This window comes from Budorcas taxicolor, chromosome 3 (assembly GCF_023091745.1).
Source record: "Budorcas taxicolor isolate Tak-1 chromosome 3, Takin1.1, whole genome shotgun sequence".
NCBI classification, from domain to species: Eukaryota; Metazoa; Chordata; class Mammalia; order Artiodactyla; family Bovidae; genus Budorcas; species Budorcas taxicolor.
In genome coordinates, this window is record NC_068912.1 from 59,521,444 (window position 1) to 59,540,000 (window position 18,557).

General features: G+C 41.2%; 1 protein-coding gene across 1 annotated transcript; it reads right to left on the bottom strand.

The window, feature by feature from the left end:
• Positions 1-280: 280 nt before the first annotated feature.
• Positions 281-18,110, bottom strand: DNASE2B (deoxyribonuclease 2 beta). Its single transcript, XM_052637573.1, has 6 exons — positions 17,998-18,110; positions 13,416-13,593; positions 8,658-8,739; positions 5,689-5,784; positions 4,174-4,371; positions 281-621 (listed from the first exon to the last, which is right to left on the bottom strand). The coding sequence occupies exons 1-6, from the start codon at positions 18,108-18,110 to the stop codon at positions 281-283; spliced, it is 1,008 nt and encodes a 335-aa protein (XP_052493533.1).
• Between the last annotated feature and the right edge of the window lie 447 nt (positions 18,111-18,557).

Here is an 18,557-nt window from a genome sequence, read left to right on the forward strand (position 1 = left end):
GCCATGGGAGAAAAGCATTTTATTTGATGATATGTGGATCATAAGTACTGGAGAAGGAAATGGCAACCCATTCCAGTATTCTTGCCTGAAAAAATCCCATGGACAGATGAGCCTGGTGGGCTACAGTCCATGACGTCTCAAAGAGCTGGACATGACTGAATGACTAAGATGATGATGGACAATAAGTAAATTCACAGGCTTTTAATAGATAAAGAATTAATCTAGTAGAAGACCCCTTATCAGTGTTGAAAATGGTAGCACATATGTCCTTTCACCAAGTTTAGTTACAGTTCTCATAATATAAAACTAATCCTTGAAATGCTCGGTAAATGTGCTGATTCTGGGTACAGATGAATCCACCACTTCTGAAGGCTTGGTATGGACTCCGATTTAGGTCTCCAATACATGTCCAGTGATTTTTGGTGCCCTTGGGGGAAATACACCATTTGGCATGATCCTGATAAGAGCTGAAATAAGAGTGTCTAGATATCTTAATTGCTTTGATATTGTAGACATGGTGAGGAAGGGAGCAGTTTGAAGGAAGCTCTTGTCTCTTTCGCTGCCAGGTTTCTGCTAGCAAGTGTGTCTTCAACTGTTGAGCCATCCAGGCTGCAAAGATGTCTTGAGTTTATAAAGAGAAAAATAGTGAGGTTAACATTTATTCTTAGATAAATCCTAAAAATATCCTCAGGAAGAGAATCATCACTCATGCCTGATATGTGGATGTCACAAGCATAATAAAACCAACATGATTGAAAGAGTGGATGGGAGAACATTTTGTAAATGCTAAAATGATATGAAAACAAAAGTTATTATCATTATTACTAAGATGATATTGGTGCTGAAAATGTCTTCTGTTCTGGACAAACAAGGGAGCAATATATGTTTTTGTCCTGAAAAGACCTTTGGAAAGACGAAGGCTAGAGAAAATCAGAGGCCAGCATCTAGAAATCTTTATAAACCAGGCCAGAGTATATGAATTTTCCTGAAATCAATGGGAAATTTTTTAATACTGTATTTTATTTATTTATTCTAAATTAGTTAACTTTATTTCCATTGCTCTGGATCTTCATTGCTGCATGCGGGCTTTCTCTAACTGTGGAGAACAGGGGTTACTCTCTAGTTGCAGTGCACAGGGCTTCTCACTCAGTGGCTTTTGTTTTGGAGCCCAGGCTCTAGGCTCATGGGCTTCAGTGGTTGCAGCACATGGCTCAGTAGTTGCAGCTTACTGGCTCCTGGGCATGCAGGCTTCAGTAGCTGTGGCTCATGGGCTCTAGAGTGAGGGCTCAGTAGTTGTGGTGCAGGGGCTTAGTTGCTCTGAGGCAGGTAGAATCTTCCTAGGCCAGGGACTGAACCCCTGTCCCTTGCATTGGCAGGCAGATTCTTATCCACTGTACCACCAGGGAAGTCCTCAACAGAGAATTTTTTAAGGAGTGTTAGTGTGGGATCAAAAATAAACTGTGGAAAATTCTGAGAGAGATGGGAATACCAGACCACCTGACCTGCCTCTTGAGAAATCGTTATGCAGGTCAGGAAGCAACAGTTAGAACTGGACATGGAACAACAGACTGGTTCCAAATAGGAAAAGGAGTATGTCAAGTCTGTATATTGTCACCCTGCTTATTTAACTTATATGCAGAGTACATCATGAGAAACGCTGGGCTGGAAGAAGCACAAGCTGGAATCAAGATTGTCGGGAGAAATATCAATAACCTCAGATATTCAGATGACACCACCCTTATGGCAGAAAGTGAAGAACTAAAGAGCCTCTTGATGAAAGTGAAAGAAGAGAGTGAAAAAGTTGGCTTAAAACTCAACATTCAGAAAACTAGGATCATGGCATCTGATCCCATCCCTTCATGGCAAACAGGTGGGGAAACAGTAGAAACAGTGGCTGACGTTATTTTGGGGGGCTCCAAAATCACTGCAGATGGTGACTGCAGCCATGAAATTAAAAGACGCTTGCTCCTTGGAAGGAAAGTTATGACCAACCTAGACAGCATATTGAAAAGCAGAGACATTACTTCACCAACAAAGGTCCGTCTAGTCAAGGCTATGGTTTTTCCAGTAGTCATGTATGGATGTGACAGTTGGACTATAAAGAAAGCTGAGCACCAAACAAATGATGCTTTTGAACTGTGGTGTTGGAGAAGACTCTTGAGAGTCCCTTGGATTGCATGGAGATCCAACCAGTCCATCCTAAAGGAGATCAGTCCTGCATGTTCATTGGAGGGACTGATGTTGAAGCTGAAGCTCCAATACTTTGGCTACCTGATGTGAAGAGCCAACTCATTTGAAAAGACCCTGATGCTGGGAACGATTGAGGGCAGGAGGAGAAGGGGATGACAGAGGATGAGATGGTTGGATGGCATCACCAACACAATGGACATGGGTTTGGGTGAACTCTGGGACTTGGTGGTGGACAGGGAGGCCTGGCGTGCTGCAGTTCATGGAGTCGCAAAGAGTCAGACACTACTGAGCAACTGAACTGAACTGAGTGGGGGAATTAATAGAAACTGATTTACGATCATAAATATAAACTGAGAAACAATGTGCAGGATGAATTGAGAAGACTGCATTAGACTGGAGAGAGGAAAAACACGAAATTGTCATAATAACTGTGATAACAAGCACAAGTGTAGACTATGGCCATGACAAAGAGAAAAAGTGAGAGTTATTAAGGACCTGGAGCTTCCCTGGTGGCTCAGAGGTTAAAGCGTCTGCCTCTAATGCGGGACTGATTGTATTTGATGATTTGATATGGGGGGGGGCAGTGAGAAAAAAAGAGGGAATGAGAGTTTCCAGGTGACTATGCAGAATATGAGAAAAGGGGTAAGATATGTGAGGGATAATGATGAAGTGAGTTTGACATGTTGAATTTTATGTGGCTCTGCCACTCACTGTTGGATACATCTGTTTAGAACACAGGCCTTGGATGAAGATCTAGATTTGGGAATCTCTCAAGGGCTAGCTGGAATTGCCTCAAATGCATTGTAGATGAGATAAGGATGAGTAGAGGACCACAGGGCAGCCTAGTCACAGAAGGAGTATGCAGAGGAAGAGGACATGGCAGAAGAGACTTAAAAGCAGGAGGAAGACCAGAAGACTATACTGCCAGGACTCAGGGAGGGGAAAGTTTCAGAAAGGAAACTGTTCCAACTGTGCCAAATCCTGCAGAAGCTACTTCTGTCCTGTTAATTTGGGGATCTCTCATGCCTACCTCAGGGCTTGACAGGTAGTAGGCATTCAATAAATTTATTCACTATTAAAGGAAGGAAGCAAGGAAGGAAGACTGAGGTCAATTAATGCTGTCATGGGTGACTGGGGATAGATACAGAGAAGCAAGACTGTAGTCAAGGAGCAGTGAGCAGGTAAAGACCCTAAAGAGTTTTCTAAAAATAAATTTAGAAGAAAAGAAAAAAAACAGAGATATAGGGAATCTAGAATTGAGGGAGGATTTTTTTTGGAATGTTTGGGGCTTGTAGAGTAGGTAGGCTAAAATACAAGAGGGAAAACAGATTGAATGTAAGAATCCATGTATTCTGAGCCGGGATAATTTCTAGGGCACAGGGGGGCACTGCTTCTGTTGGGAAGGGAGGAACCTGGTAAAAAGGAATGAAAGTAGACATGATGAGGGTGGAGAGTGCACTTGGAGTGGTTTCTCCCTCTATTCGCTCTGTGAAGGAAAAGGTGAAGATGAGTGAAGAGACCGGGAAAGGTAAACGACTTGAGGGTAAGGAAGGCTTAAAATAATTACCTAGGGAGTGAAAGAAAAGGAAGAAAGCTTGATTCTGTGCCCAGCTGAGGCTGGAGACTGAGTCTTTACTGGCCTCTAGCTAGTGTTCTTGCCTGGAGAATCCCAGGGATGGGGGAGCCTGGTGGGCTGCCATCTATGAGGTTGCACAGAGTCGGACACGACTGAAGCGACTTAGCAGCAGCAGCGGCAGCAGCTAGATGGTTGTGATATACTTTTTTTGGATGGATCAGCAATCCTTCTATTCAAATGGCTATTGTTTGAATTGATCGTTGATGTCCCTTTTCCCTTTCCTTTTTTTGTCTTCCCTCCTTTTCTATTTCTACACCCTTAAATGATCAGTATATTTGCTCTTTGCAATCCAAAGTGAGTCCAACAGCACTGTTACAACATATCGTTTTGATGATGGTCTTTCTTACCGTCAAGAAAAGAATCAGACTTGGCAAAATGGAGGAATTTTTGTCCCTGGGCTGACTGAAGTGTGGCCAGGTGCCGGCCTGGGATCTCTGAGGAGCTGGATCCAGCACACAGCTGGGGCATGTGGATGAGCTCCATGTGAAAGGTTACAGGGATGGAGCAGCTGTAAATGTTTGGGTTGTAGACCAAGAGCTGAGAGTCTGAACCACAAACAGTAAAGAAAAGTTGAGAATTAAGATACAAATGGAAAAGCTTGTTGGCATTTTAGATCTTGTTGTGAATTAAAACACTGAACAGAACAAAAAACAAAAATGAAAATATTTCCTTCTTTAAGCCAATAGCCTTCAAACTTTTGATTAAAATAGTTGACACCTATTGAGCACTCCCTACTTTTTATTACATGGGTTTACTAATTTAATCATAAGAATATTACCTAATTATTGGGTAAATTATTTTATCACAATCCTCATTTTATAGATAAATTAATGGTGAATTTATGCCCAAAGCTATAAAACTTGTAACTGAAGAAGTTGATATTCAAGCCCTGGCAGGCTGGCCTTGGAGACCATGTGTTTTTTATCCTATGTGTAAACATGCAAAAGTAGAAAACACCCATATACTGACCATCCAGCTCCAAGAATGACCAATTTATCACCGTGAACACCCAGTCTCTATGCTATTAAGCTCTCTAAACTTTGCAGGAGCTCAGCTAGCTAGACCAGGGCTTAATTTGGGTAAGAGGCTCAGTGATCCTTTCCATCAGATGGAAATTTGATTTAAAAAAATCATATTTGAAACCTCCTATATTAGAACAAATCACTCTTTACTATTTAGCAGCTCCCTCAGTAAAAAATGATTGGTAAAATACCATTACTACTTCTCCTCCTCATTTGCACTTTGGATTTTTAAAGTCCAAGTATTTTTGGCCGCTTGAGCTTGAGATCTTAAGGGAAAATCATCTGCTTGAGGCTCAGAAGTGTCACGTTGGTGGCCTGTAAGCAACATGAGGTCTGCACAATTTAAAAAATAAGGTGGAGACCATATTAGAAACTCATAAGATCTCTTTCTCCCTCAATTTCTCTTTCTCTCTCTCTTTTCTACTTTACTGTGCCCCTAGATTTCTGCTTCCTCTGAAAAATATGGAGATGTTCATTCTCATGGAGCCACAACATAATGGAGTTGCAGCTTTCGAGGAAAGCTAGTGGAGAGTTAACACCCCATTTTGTCAAATTCCCCACTGCCCATGCGATGTCCACTGGTGCCACCCAGTTTTGTCACCTGCCTGGCCCCTTTAGACATTTGAAACTACCACTTCTGATCAAGTTCAAAGACTTCCTTGGACCAGGAAACCAAGGTTCAGTAAGTGAGCCTGCCCAAGATCTCATCATGGCAAAACCAACATTGGAATCTAGGTATCAGGGTTTATGAATAGAGAAGCAAATGAAGTAATACATTTATTCATAATTTCCAAATCCCTTCTTAAATATTATGTCTTTTTTTAAACACTCTAATGTTACCTATTGCTTCATACTGGTTGTACTTGAAAGTTATACAGATGCCAGCTTGTCCATTTCGTCTCCCTGTGGGTGGATAATCATAGCCTTCTTCAGGAACTGGAGGAAAATGGGGAATGGAATGAATCAACCAGAACCCCTGGACTCTGTTCCACAGAAGTACACCTACCAGATACAGTTAATACAGATAAATTAGAAAAACAAGCCTTCTTTAAAAACAGAGTTCAAAGCTACAACATTTAAGCCATTTAAACTTCAGGCTAATGTTTCCTTAGGTTAATAATGACAAGGATAATGTTCTTTTTCAAAGATTTCAAAACCATTTCAGGTACACATCACATTGCCCCATTACTGATGGTAACCCGACACAAAAGGGAGCTAGCGCAGACACCCTGTGAAGAGTTAAGAGGCATTTCATGTTGAAACTACAAGGAAAATTTGTTTTGGCAGAATGCAAATTTGCTAAATTGGAGTTTGACCTCGATAGACTATAGTCACCTGGCAAGCTTCAGATAATGTTTTTACTGCTAAGCAGCTAAGCTATTTTCAAAACCCAGCTGAAAAACATAGTTGAAAGAGAAAATATCAAATGAAAAAATGTTTTTGCTGTAATTTGTTGTGAGAAACTGATGCTCATTTATGTGGAGAAGTCACCCAATTTCACAAGTTTGAAAAAAAAGAAGCAGAAAAGGCGGGGCGGGGGGCGGTGGATGAGGATGAAGGAAGCCATGTTCTAAAGCATCCTGCTGCTGCTGCTGCTAAGTCGCTTCAGTCATGTCCGACTCTGTGCGACCCCGTGGACAGCAGCCCACCAGGCTTCCCCGTCCCTGGGATTCTCCAGGCAAGAACCCTGGAGTGGGTTGCCATTTCCTTTTCCAGTGCATGAAAGTGAAAAGTTAAAGTGAAGTCGCTCAGTCGTGTCTGACTCTCAGTGACCCCATGGACTACAGCCCACCAGGCTCCTCCATCCATGGGATTTTTCAGGCAAGAGTACTGGAGTGGGGTGCCATTGCCTTCTCCGCTAAAGCATCCTAGTTACTTGTATTTTCTAAAAATCTCTGGAGCAGACAGTATGAAAGCCAGAAAGGAAGAAAACTGAAAGATTTTCAACATCTTGTGACATGGCACAAAGAACTCTGTCCAACAGGCACCTATGACTATTTCTGTGTTTGTAAATATATCAGGATAATTTGGGTATGCTAACTTGGCTTTCTGGTTTGCACATGACCAAGCAGACATAAAAGTCATGCTTGCCTTAGTGTTAGAGTAGAAACCAAATGCCTGCCAGTTATTTCTTTTTCAAAGAACATACTTTAAGAAAGCACACTGCTGCTGTCTCAGTGACTGTGGAATCAACACCTGTGTCGAGATGGAATATGTTCAAAGTTCAGTTGCCTCACAGAGCTGGATGACCTCAGGGTCTCTCTTCTGCCCAGATGAGTATGCTGTTTGTCTGAAATCCTAACTTCCTGGTACAAGTGCCACAGGATGTTGGAGCACTTGTTGGCAGAGAACTCTGCCATATGACATCAGGATTCACTCCATTTCCAATCTTCTTTCTGAGCCCTTGTATCAACTAACAGAGTGGAGTGACAATGGTGGTGGGAGGTTGGTAAAGAAGAGTTTGCAGAACGTGGCAGGATGTGGCAAATAAGACCATCAGGAGGGCAACTTAGCTAAATCAAAAGCTAAGTTGCTCATGGCGTTTGACAGCCATTACAAATTAAATTCTTCATCAGAGGTTTCAAACTGGCAGCCCACAGGCCAAGTCTAACCTGAAGATACATGTTATTATGCTTGCAGATTATTTTTAAAACTTCGAATTCTTTGCCAACAATTAAAAACGGATTTTCCACAAACTCCTCATTTTCTCTGGAAAAAATCACATTGCCACAAGGCAAGCTGAGTGGTAACTGCTTCTTTAGACCATGTGTGTACTCGCCAGTTCTCTAGTGACCTGCCAATTCAGCCCCCTTGGCTTGCTGACATCGTTTTCCTGACCCTGAAGGCATTTGATTTGGGAACCTTCTGAAAAATACTTATTGCCATGGGAAGTTATTCATGGTATATTAAGTTGAAAAAAGTTTGAAGTAGTCACTAAAAAAGTTTTATAAAAAATATTTCAAAATATATATTATAGAAAAAGTAAAAAATATTAGACGCAACTGGGGCTTCCCAGGTGACTCAGTGGTAAAGAATCTGCCTGCAGTGCAGGAGAACCATGTTTGATCCTTGGGTCAGGAAAATCACCTGGAGGAGAAAACGGCAACCCACTCCAGTATTCTTGCCTGGAAAATCCCATTTTTCAGGAGCCTGGTAGGATACAGTCCATGGAGTCACAAAAGAGTTAAACATGACTTTGTGACTAAACAACAAGATTAAGTGTAATTAGCTAATGAATATTAGCATTACAAATTTTTTGTTTACTATCATTTTGACTTCAACAACACACATACTTATATACATAGTTTACAAATAGAAAAATATAAAAATCCCTATAATAAAATCATTATAATATATAATTATTTACAAATTTACTATAATATGAAAATTATTTTAAAATACTTTTTCAAAAATGTTTACTGTATTTTAAATGGGACTAAGAAGAGTGAATTTTATTCTATGTAAATTATACTTCTATAAGTTTGACTAAAATGTGTGTACACACACACACACACACACACACACACACACAGAGTCTGGCTAGTATTTTCAGTAGTCAAATGCTTGTATTTCTGCTTTAAAGTATATTTTAAAAATGTTGAGAAATAAAATGGTATTCATGTGAAGGATATTTCAAAGTCAAATTATATCATTATAAAATGTGATACAGGAATCACTCATCTTGATAACTCAGACCATTAAAAAGAAAAGCTATCTTTTTAGTGTGGAATATAAACCTACCAAAGATAGGATGTTTTAAGAAAATGCTGACTTCCAGTAGGAAAGAGAAATAAGAGCCTTTGTCATACCTTTGGTGTGTCCATACTTTCTGCTGTAATTCACGGATTTAGGGACTCCATCATTGTATATTAGATAGGCTGTGCTGTTATTCTGCAGGAATATTTTAAGGTTATAATGGCATAAGTCTTTCACTCATAAACATTTTTCGCTGACAACATTTCTACCGGCTACCCAGCCTACAATACAGAACTTTCATTAATACACATGAGAAATCATCCATTCCCCTAGTAGGCAGATTTCCCATCAATCTGAATTCTGTGGCATGCAAGGCAGGAGACAAGAAGCCCATCCTCAGCTTTGCACTTGTGTGACAGGAACCCTGCGCTCTGTGATGTGTGTGAGGGCAATGTTCTTATTTCTCCCAGTTGTTTTGGACTCATGTTTCTGACGAAGCAACCAGTGTATAATAAAGGAGTCCTTAAATATTTGTTCAGGAAATGAAGTAGGAACAACCAGCCAGGATTACGTCTGGGCTTTTTCCATTGATATTATAGACACAGCGCAGAAATGGCTGTCAGGGTTTGATTTCCTCTGCCTACTTTGTGCTTTACCACTTGGTCATAGCTTCCTGTTTAATCAGAATCCCTCATTCTCTGCTTCTACTACCTCTTTGTTAGTGGAGGATTTTTCTTCAATTTATTTCTCTGTGTCACTTCACCTTTCCAACTTGACATTTCCCTGCTTAAAAAATGTGGTGTAATTGAATATGTGATATTGGATTTCCTCTGGTAAGGCAAAATGCTAGTAAATTCTCCAAACAGTTTGCCAACTCTCTGAGTCAAAATGAAGCTATTACTTTGATAGTGTCTTTTTGTCATGTTTTGGAAACTTGCTTCTATTTGTTCAGTGTCACTCCATTTCAGTTGTATCATGAAGCAGTGACTTTTTTCTTTTAATTTTTATTTTTACTTTATTTTACTTTATAATACTGTATTGGTTTTGCCATACATTGACATGAATCCACCACGGGTGTACTTGTGTTCCCAAACATGAACCCCCCTCCCGCCTCCCTCCCCATAACATCTCTCTGGGTCATCCCCGTGCACCAGCCCCAAGCATGCTGTATCCTGCATCGGACGTAGACTGGCGATTCGTTTCTTACATGATACTATACAGAGGCAGTGACTTTAAATGAAGCCAATAATGTCAATAGTACGAAGTCTCAGCAATATATTAATAATTAAAAGCAGGAAAGGACAACCCATCTCTGTACAAAAGGCTTTTGTTTTTCTCTGAGAAGAAAATAAGAGTCTCTTACAGTTGCTTCATTATTTGATTTCATCTAAAACCATTTTTTTTAAAGGCATAAGGTAGTCTGTATAGCATTTTTGGCTACTATGTTTAGGGATATTCGGGGAAATAAGTTGTTTTCTTACCTGCATTTTCCATAATTGACCATAGCTACAGTTGGCATTCATATTCTCCACTGGAGAACTCTGACAGTTATTCTATGAGCCTGTGTGGAATGTGGTAACAAGGCCATTGTGTGCCTTTAGGGTACAATGTGGAGGGCCTCTGGGAAGATTTGATGAGGAACATAATTCTCCAATAGATGAAGTTTATCATTCTAACTAGGACGATCAGCTAGGATTAAATGGGATGCGACTCTAGTGAAGAGAGGCCCTCTTACAAAGAGGAAAAGTCATGAACGAACAATAGGGCCCGGAGATTATCATACTAAGTGAAGTAAGTCAGACAGAAAGACAAATATCTTATGATATCATTTATATGCAGCATCTTAAAAAATGATGCAAAGGAGCTTTTTTACAAAACAGACTCACAGACTAAGAGAATAAATTTATGGTACCGGGGTAGGGGGGAATGATGGGGAGGAGGGATAGATTAGGAGTTTGGGACTGACATGTACACACTGCTATATTTAAAATAGATAACCAACAAAGACCTGCTGTATAGCACAGGGAATTCTGCTCAGTATTCTGTAATAAACTAAATGGGAAAATAATTTGAAAAAGAATAGACACACGTGTGTATATAACTGAATCACTTTACTGTGCACCTGAAACTAACACAGCATTGCTAATCAACTGTGCTCCAATATAAATAAAAATAATAATAAAAAAAAGAATAGGCAGACCTATTCCTGTGCCTTTGGACATCTTTATTTCTTTAACTCTTAGCTGGATTTGACTTCTTTTACTACTGGATGTTGAACAAGAAGGTTACGGTCCCCAGTCTAGCTGGGAATATAGTCAGGCAAATATAGGCAACTGTGATATGGTCTAAGTGTTATTGTCAAGGTATATGGAAGGTTCTCATTTATTGACACAAAAGTAGAAGAAGGAAAGTATTTCCCAACATAACCCCAGATATTATCTTAACTTGACATCTGAGATTTAAAACCAGTTAGTCTGATCTTGCTTTCTGCTTTCTGTTAGAAGTTCAGTTCTGGGTCAGAAGACGGGAAAGTTGTATCTTCATGGTCACTTCTGGCACATATGTTCAACTTCCAAAGAGCGTTCAGTCTTATCTGAATATCACCCCCTATTATTGTTATTCTTTTTTTGGCTCTATGCTAATCAAACATGGCAATCAGCCCCTCTACTGTCATTTTCTTCCAGAATCCACCACTCATGGCATTGTGTGTGAGCAGGGCTTACTGAAGCTATGAAACATTGAATGGTTTTACATTACCAAGCTGACCTGCCTCAGTCTCCCTCCATGTATTGTCTACTTTTGAATTCCTAGCTTCCATCTACTTTTTTTTTTTTTTTTTGCAGAGCAGTTTAGCTCTCCTGCCCTCCTAGGCTCTGGGACTACCTTTGCACTTCCAAAGATTATTATTATAGTTTGTCAAACTAAGACCCATCCTCCCCAACTAAGATAAATGACAGAGGCTTTGCAGTGTTACTCTTTCCTTTCTCTTCTTGGGCAGTGTGAAGTGGGGAGGGGAAGAATATGTTTATTTTTTCATTGATGGGTTATACTCTAGGGTTTCCCACTGCCAACCTTGGAAAGCAGAAGCACCTGCAGGTAGTTTTGATTTTACATAATAATTTATTAATTCAAAACAGGCTTGTTGCTGAGACTGAAGAATTTCTAAAAGTCTCTAGGACAGTGTTTGGAACATCACATGTATTCAAATAGCTTACAAGTAAGTTTTGACTTGGTAACTTGACTCTGAAGGCTGGTGTTAATGACAGGTGAATACAGTGAAATATTTGCACACACAGAGACAGCTCTCCACACATTTCAAGTAAATGTTCAAATAGCCCTGTGCACTACGGCATCTCAGATGGTAAAGAATCTGCCTGCAGTGCAGGGGACAGGTTCAATCCCTGGGTCGGGAAGATCCCCTTGTGAAGGGAATGGCAACCCACTGTTGTATGCTTGCCTGGATAATCCCATGGACAGAAGAACCTGGTGGGCTACAGTCCATGGGTCCGCATGGAGTTGGACATGACTATGCGACTAACACTTTCAGTAGTGCTACAGTCTAACTCAGAATTGTTGTGGGAATTAAATTAGTTGACATATGTAAAGGCCCAGCACATTGTTAAGTGTTGAGTTATTTCACATTTTTACTTCTCAACAAATTGTTAGGAAATGCATAGATGAATATGAAGTGAAGTGAAGTGAAAGTCACTCAGCCATGTCTGACTCTTTTTGACCCCAGGAACTTTACAGTCCATGAAATTCTCTAGGCCAGAATATTGGAGTGGGTAGCCTTTCCCTTTTCCAGGGGATCTTCCCAAACCAGGGATCGAACCCAGGTCTCCTGCATTGCAGGTGGATTCTTAACCAGCTGAGCCACAAGGAAAGCCCATAGATGAGTGTAACTGGATATTAATCATTGTTTGATTTACTTGTCATCTCTGGTTGAAAAACAGTATCTTGTCACTGAACAGCAGATGTTGCCTGGATGTTGGGAGACTGCGCAGAGGCACTAAGCCTATTTACCCGTGTCCCTTTGGCTGGTTTGTTCATTGCCTGATGAAGTCCAGTGTGTGTGCTCAGCCACTCAGTCATGTCTTACTCTTTGTGACACTTTGGACTGTAGCCTGCCAGACTCCTCTGTCCATGGAATTTTCAGGCAAGCATGCTGGAGTGGGTTGCCATTTCCTTCTCCAGGGGATCTTCCCAATCCAGGGTTCAAACCCATGACTCCTGCATCTCCTGCATTTGCAGGCTGATTCTTTACCGCTGAGCCATCGGGAAAGCCTGATGAAGTCCAGATAGCAGATTTAGTCTCCATACAGGCAAGTTAGTTCCAGGGCCTTGAACTAGTTCTTAACCTAGTAACCTAGGTACAGATCGAACCCAGTCCTAGCTCTTAACCTACTATTTTGAAAATGATTAATTAAAAGGAAGACCAAGCGGAACCCTTTACTTTTCCCATCAAACTCATCACACTATGGCATGAACAACCCATAACTCATGGCATATTGACAATAGATCTATACTGCATTGTAATAGAAAAGCACTCTTCTCTCTAGTTCCCTTTAAAGGGCTAAGATAGCCAGTACTGAGAAAATTGGCAGAGTTTGGCAGCCAAAAGATTTCAATGTGTAATTAGTTCAGTGATGCCATTGGACATAATGCTAAATGTATCAACAATTTGGCATTGCTGTAGAGTCTGTTGACATATCCCCTAAGGTCTTGGTTAGGTTGATTGAGATTCTGAGTTAACTTAATTCCAGTTGCTAGGATTGGGGGTTGGGTATGTGAGCAATTATAACTTTTTGGAAGCTTTGGAGTCTGTATAATGCATTTTATGTGATTCAAATGAATGATTAACTATAACATACCTCAGAGGCAGATGCTTCATACAGTTGTTGTAATGTCCTTCCCAAAACACTCGTGGAGGCATTCATTAGTTGCTTACTCCTACTCCAGCTTCTGGTTGTAGAGTCTAGGTACAGGTACTCTAACCCAGTCTCTCTGCTTTCCTCGTTTTGCTTTTTGGGCAACTTATAAAAGGTAAACCTAACAAAGGAAATAATTATGAATTACTAACATTTACTGTTACATTTTTAAAAAAATAATTTATTTATTTGGAGGATAATTGCTTTACAACATTGTATTGATTTCTGCCATACAACAATGTGAATCAGGCATGAGTGTGTGGGTACGCACACATACATTCATCACGCCTTCCTCTTGAGCTCCCCTCCCCTTCTGCTATCCCATCCCTCTAGGTCATCACAGAGCGCCAGGCTGGGCTCCCTGTGTTATACAGCTGTTCCCCAGTAGCTCTCTGTCTTACACATGGTAGTGTATATATGTCAATGCTACTTTCTCAATTCATCACGCCCTCTCCTTCCCCTGCTGTGTTCACAAGTCTGTTCTCTATGTCTATGTCTCCATTCCTTCCCTGCAAATAGGTTCATCAGTACCATTTTCCTAGATTCCACATATGTGCCTTGATATATTTTTCTTTTTCTGACTTACTTCACTCTGTATAACAGGCTGTAGGTTCATCCACCTCACTACAAATGACTCAAGTTTGTTCCTTTTTATGATTGAGAAATATTCCATTGCATATACATACCACATCTTCTTTATCCATTCATCTGTCAATGGGCATCTATTGCTTCCATGTCCTGGCTGTTGTAAATAGTGCTGCAATGAACATTGGGGTAAATGTATCTTTTTGAATTGTGGTTTTCTCAGGGTATATGCCCAATAGTGGGATTGTGGGACCATATGGTGAATTTATTCCTAGCTTTTTAAGGACTCTTCATACTGTTCTCCATAATGGCTGTATCAGTTTACATTCCCACCAATAGTGCAGGAGGGTTCCTTTTTTTCCATAGCCTCTTCAGCATTTATTGTTTGTAGATTTTTTGATGATGGCCATTCTGATTAGTGTAAGGTGATATCTCATAGTAGTTTTTATTTTCACTTCTCTAATAATGAGTGATGTTGAGCATCTTTTTCATATGTTTATGTCTTATTTGGAGAAGTGTCTAAGTATTTTGCCTATCTTTTGATTGGGTTATTTGTTTTTCTGATATTGAGCTGTATGAGCTGCTTATATATTTTGGAGATTAATTTCTTTGTCAGTTGCTTTGTTTGCAGTTATTTTCTCCCATTCTGAGGGCTGGACTGACTATTTTCTTGATGGTAGTCACTGTCAAGCACTTATCATTTCACCTATATTTCACAGAAGGTCTTGAAGTTTAAGGAGAGGGATTTGCTCAAGCTTTCTACCTCTTATATTCCACCCTTACTGTTGCTCCTTCCCAGAGAAGGAAATACAAATCTGACTGTGCGTGTTCTGAAAACATTTACTGGCCTGGTGTGTGAGATCCCTGTGGTGAAAGCCCACATACATTGAGAATGGCTCTCCTATTCTTTCCACAGTTGGTAAGAATGCCAAGGCCCGGGCCTGGACTAGAGAAGTCTTAGATGTGTCTGCTGCCTGAAGGGCGTGGCATGCACATCTCTTTGCAGCTGGCTGGCTGAATCTGAGATTTGGGTTTGGGCATCAGAGTCAGTGCAGGCTGTTTTGAGCCTCTGGCCTGAGCCACGTTCTTCAGCTCAGTGTATCGGCATACTCTGCATTGAGGATTCAGGGCCAAGACCAACCAACTAAGTAACTTTTCTTTACTATTGTCTCCTGTTTGTATGTTTCCTTTGGTTGTCTCACAGGATGGAGAGGTGGTTGGACCTGCATGGTATTCAGACATTCTTGAATCATCTGGCCCAGGGTTTCTCAGTGTGCTCTATTCACATTTTGGGGCTCATTGTTCTTTGTTCTGGGGGGCTGTCCTATGAATTGTAGTATCCCTGGCTTCTACCTGTCAGTAGTACATATTTCCCTGGTTGTGTCAACCAAAAATGTCTACAGACATTGTCGAAAGAACCTGAAAGGTGAAATTGACTTTATCTAGCCAAATACCTTTTAATAGCATGAACACACATTTAACCCTCAAATACTCACACTGAACCAAACATTGTAATGCATTCACTATTACCAGTAACAGCATCTCACTTTACCCAGAAAATCTTCACTTTTCATTGGGTTCTCATCAGTCTTATGCTTCTATTTATGCTCTTTCCTGCCCTATCCAGGCTTTCTGCCTCTCAGGGCCAGGTCCTCACATGTGGCAGGAAACATGAAATTATTCTTTGGTGCTGACCTTATGTTCCTCTGGCCTTTAACTCTCACAGCAAGTTGTAGACTCAAGACTGTGCCTCCCTGTGTGCTCTGTTCAGCATTCTCTCTGACAGATACTGCTAAATGATATGTCCATTCAGTTGTGGCAAAAATAAATTTTTTGTGTTGATCACAATTTGATGGCCCACCCATGAAAGGTTTGTGAACTATCATGGCACACCAGTTAAGGACTAGTGCTTTTATAAACAATATTCCTGGGTGACCATCTCCAGGTATAATCTGAAGATTCTTGAATCTATTTCTAGCCCAGATCTCTGTACTGAGGTCTCAGTTCAGTTCAGTTCAGTTCAGTCACTCAGTTGTGTCCGACTCTTTGCGACCCCATGAATTGCAGCACGCCAGGCCTCCTTGTCCAACACCAACTCCTGGAGTTCACTCAAACTCACATCCATCGAGTCGGTGATGCCATCCAGCCATCTCATCCTATGTTGTCCCCTTCTCCTCCTGCCCCCAATCCCTCCCAGCATCAGAGTCTTTTCCAATGAGTCAACTCTTCACATGAGGTGGCCAAAGTACTGGAGTTTCAGCTTTAGCATCATTCCTTCCAAAGAAATCCCAGGGCTGATCTCCTTCAGAATGGACTGGTTGGATCTCCTTGCAGTCCAAGGGACTCTCAAGAGTCTTCTCCAACACCACAGTTCAAAAGCATCAATTCTTCAGCGCTCAGCTTTCTTCACAGTCCAACTCTCACATCCATACATGACCACAGGAAAAACCATAGCCTTGCTGAGGTCTAGATAAACCCAAATGCAAAGATGGTTCAGAGACCAACTCCATGTTTTTGAAACCAAGTTCATGATATTGTGCAACAAATCTATTCATTCCCTACTCTTAGGGGACACATTCACACAGTCACAGAAGCTAGCAACCTGTAAGTCTTTCTTAACATCTTCCTTTCTCCTACTACTCTCTGCCCATCCATTACTAAGTTTTCTCAGATGCTCTTCTGCTTTACTTCTACTTCTTTAACTTGGGTATCCAGACATTGTCTGGATACTTTTCTCACCAATTATGCTACAGAAGTCTCGCTGGTCTCCATGACTCTGCACTGGTTCCTGGCTAACTGGCCTTCACAGTACTGCCAGTGGGCTTTCTAAAATGCAAATCTGACTTTTTCAAGTCCCTGCTTGACGTCCCTCAGTAGTTCCCTTTCACGGTCAAGTTCAGACTCAGCAGTTTAACCCATAAAGCCCTTCATGACCTGGCCCTCACTTATCTCTCTAAGTTCCCCTCTTGCCATTTCCCCATGTTCTCCTGAAGCACAAACATTACTCAACTGCTTCCAGACTCTCCCCATTGTTTATTGCCTCTGGACCTCCTCAGTGCTTCTCCACTGGCCTGAGATGCCCTGACATCTCCCTTGTCTTTCTAACCAACTCAAAATTATTCTCCAAATGTCTCCCAGAGAAGTCTTTTGGGCTCCGTCCTCTCTAATGCCCCATCTATACCCTTACCATACAACTATGAGCTCCTCAAGGGTAAGAACTATGCCTTATTCATATTTATATTTTCAAAACTTAGCACAGGACTGGTGTGTGCTCAGTAACTGTCTGGTGAGAGGGTGATTGAGTGTATCTGTGTCCTCTAGCCTCAACTTTACACAAAGCTTGATGCCAACCATAAAGGCAAAATACCCTAATTAAAGAGTGAAGAAGTGATCAGAGCTTTTGGAGAATCCATGACTATAATGCAAAGCTGTGTTTCACCACTTTGACACTTCAGGAGATCAGTGGTCTCCCACCCACTGTTAACAACTGCCAGTCCTGCCCAACAAACAAGGTTAACCAAACAGTGCTGTGTACCATCAAGCCCTCTTTCTCCTTCACATAAGTATATGCTCCACTATCAGGAAAAAGTCAACTTAAAAGGATGCTGGTTCTGTTAGGAAAATCACAAAGCAATTGAAAGAACTTGCCAAATGAGAGAAGCTGTCAGGTCTCCCACACCTCTCTGGCCACCAGCTTTGCCCTGCTGAAAGCATGAATCAGGCCCACAAGGCACTGCTCAGCTCCTTCTCAAGGGAAAACTCCCTCATTCAGAGCCTATCCCTACTTGGATACATGGCCCATTTACATGCTTTCACTTCCTTTCCTCTTATGGGGAGAGGTGGAGCAGAGGTCTCCTTCAGAACACACAGTGAACCAGGTAACCACCAGTAGTTTGGCTTTCCACTGGCAGGCACCAAGTCTTACATTTTATTTACTTACCAATTCACAGCTTCTCCTTCTTCATTTCTGCATGATATTTTTGTTGCCTCCAGGATTCCAAAGAGACCAAGGAAGAGCACAGTCAGTGGTGTTCCTAGAAGTCTTGCTGTCATTTTCTGTCACCTTTAGTCCATGGCACAGCAGGAAACCTTCCCCCTAGATGGTGGAGTCTGAGTTTCAAGTCTCCCTCAAACTGTGCTGCCTCTGACGTTTGATTCCATTTACCTCTGCCATTTGCTGTCTGGGCATTTTCAGAATGGGACGCATCCTATGTAATTGTGTGATTCAGTCACAACATGCCAGCGTGACTCCTCATGCCTTTGTGCTGAATTGTTGACTGGTTTGCAAAGTCATCAAAAAGTCCTGGAGAGAAAAAAGGGATGTACAGGTAACTCTTTGGAGTGAACATCATGTGATAGGAAGTTCAGTGGACAGGAGAACTCTGTATAGATAAACAGATGTTGAATTAAATCTATTTCGTGTGTTTTCCCCTTATGATTGTTTCTCTATGAAAAGAAAAGAAAGTAAAGAAAAGTCACTCAGTCATGTCCGACTCTGCA

Coding starts and splice junctions, on each gene's coding strand:
- DNASE2B (XM_052637573.1), bottom strand. CDS start 18,110: ATGACAGCAAGACTTCTAGGAACACCACTGACTGTGCTCTTCCTTGGT. Junction 13,594..17,997: donor GAAGGAGAAGCTGTGAATTG/GTAAGTAAATAA, acceptor TTCCTTTGTTAG/GTTTACCTTTTATAAGTTGC. Junction 622..4,173: donor GTCTGATTCTTTTCTTGACG/GTAAGAAAGACC, acceptor TATAAACTCAAG/ACATCTTTGCAGCCTGGATG.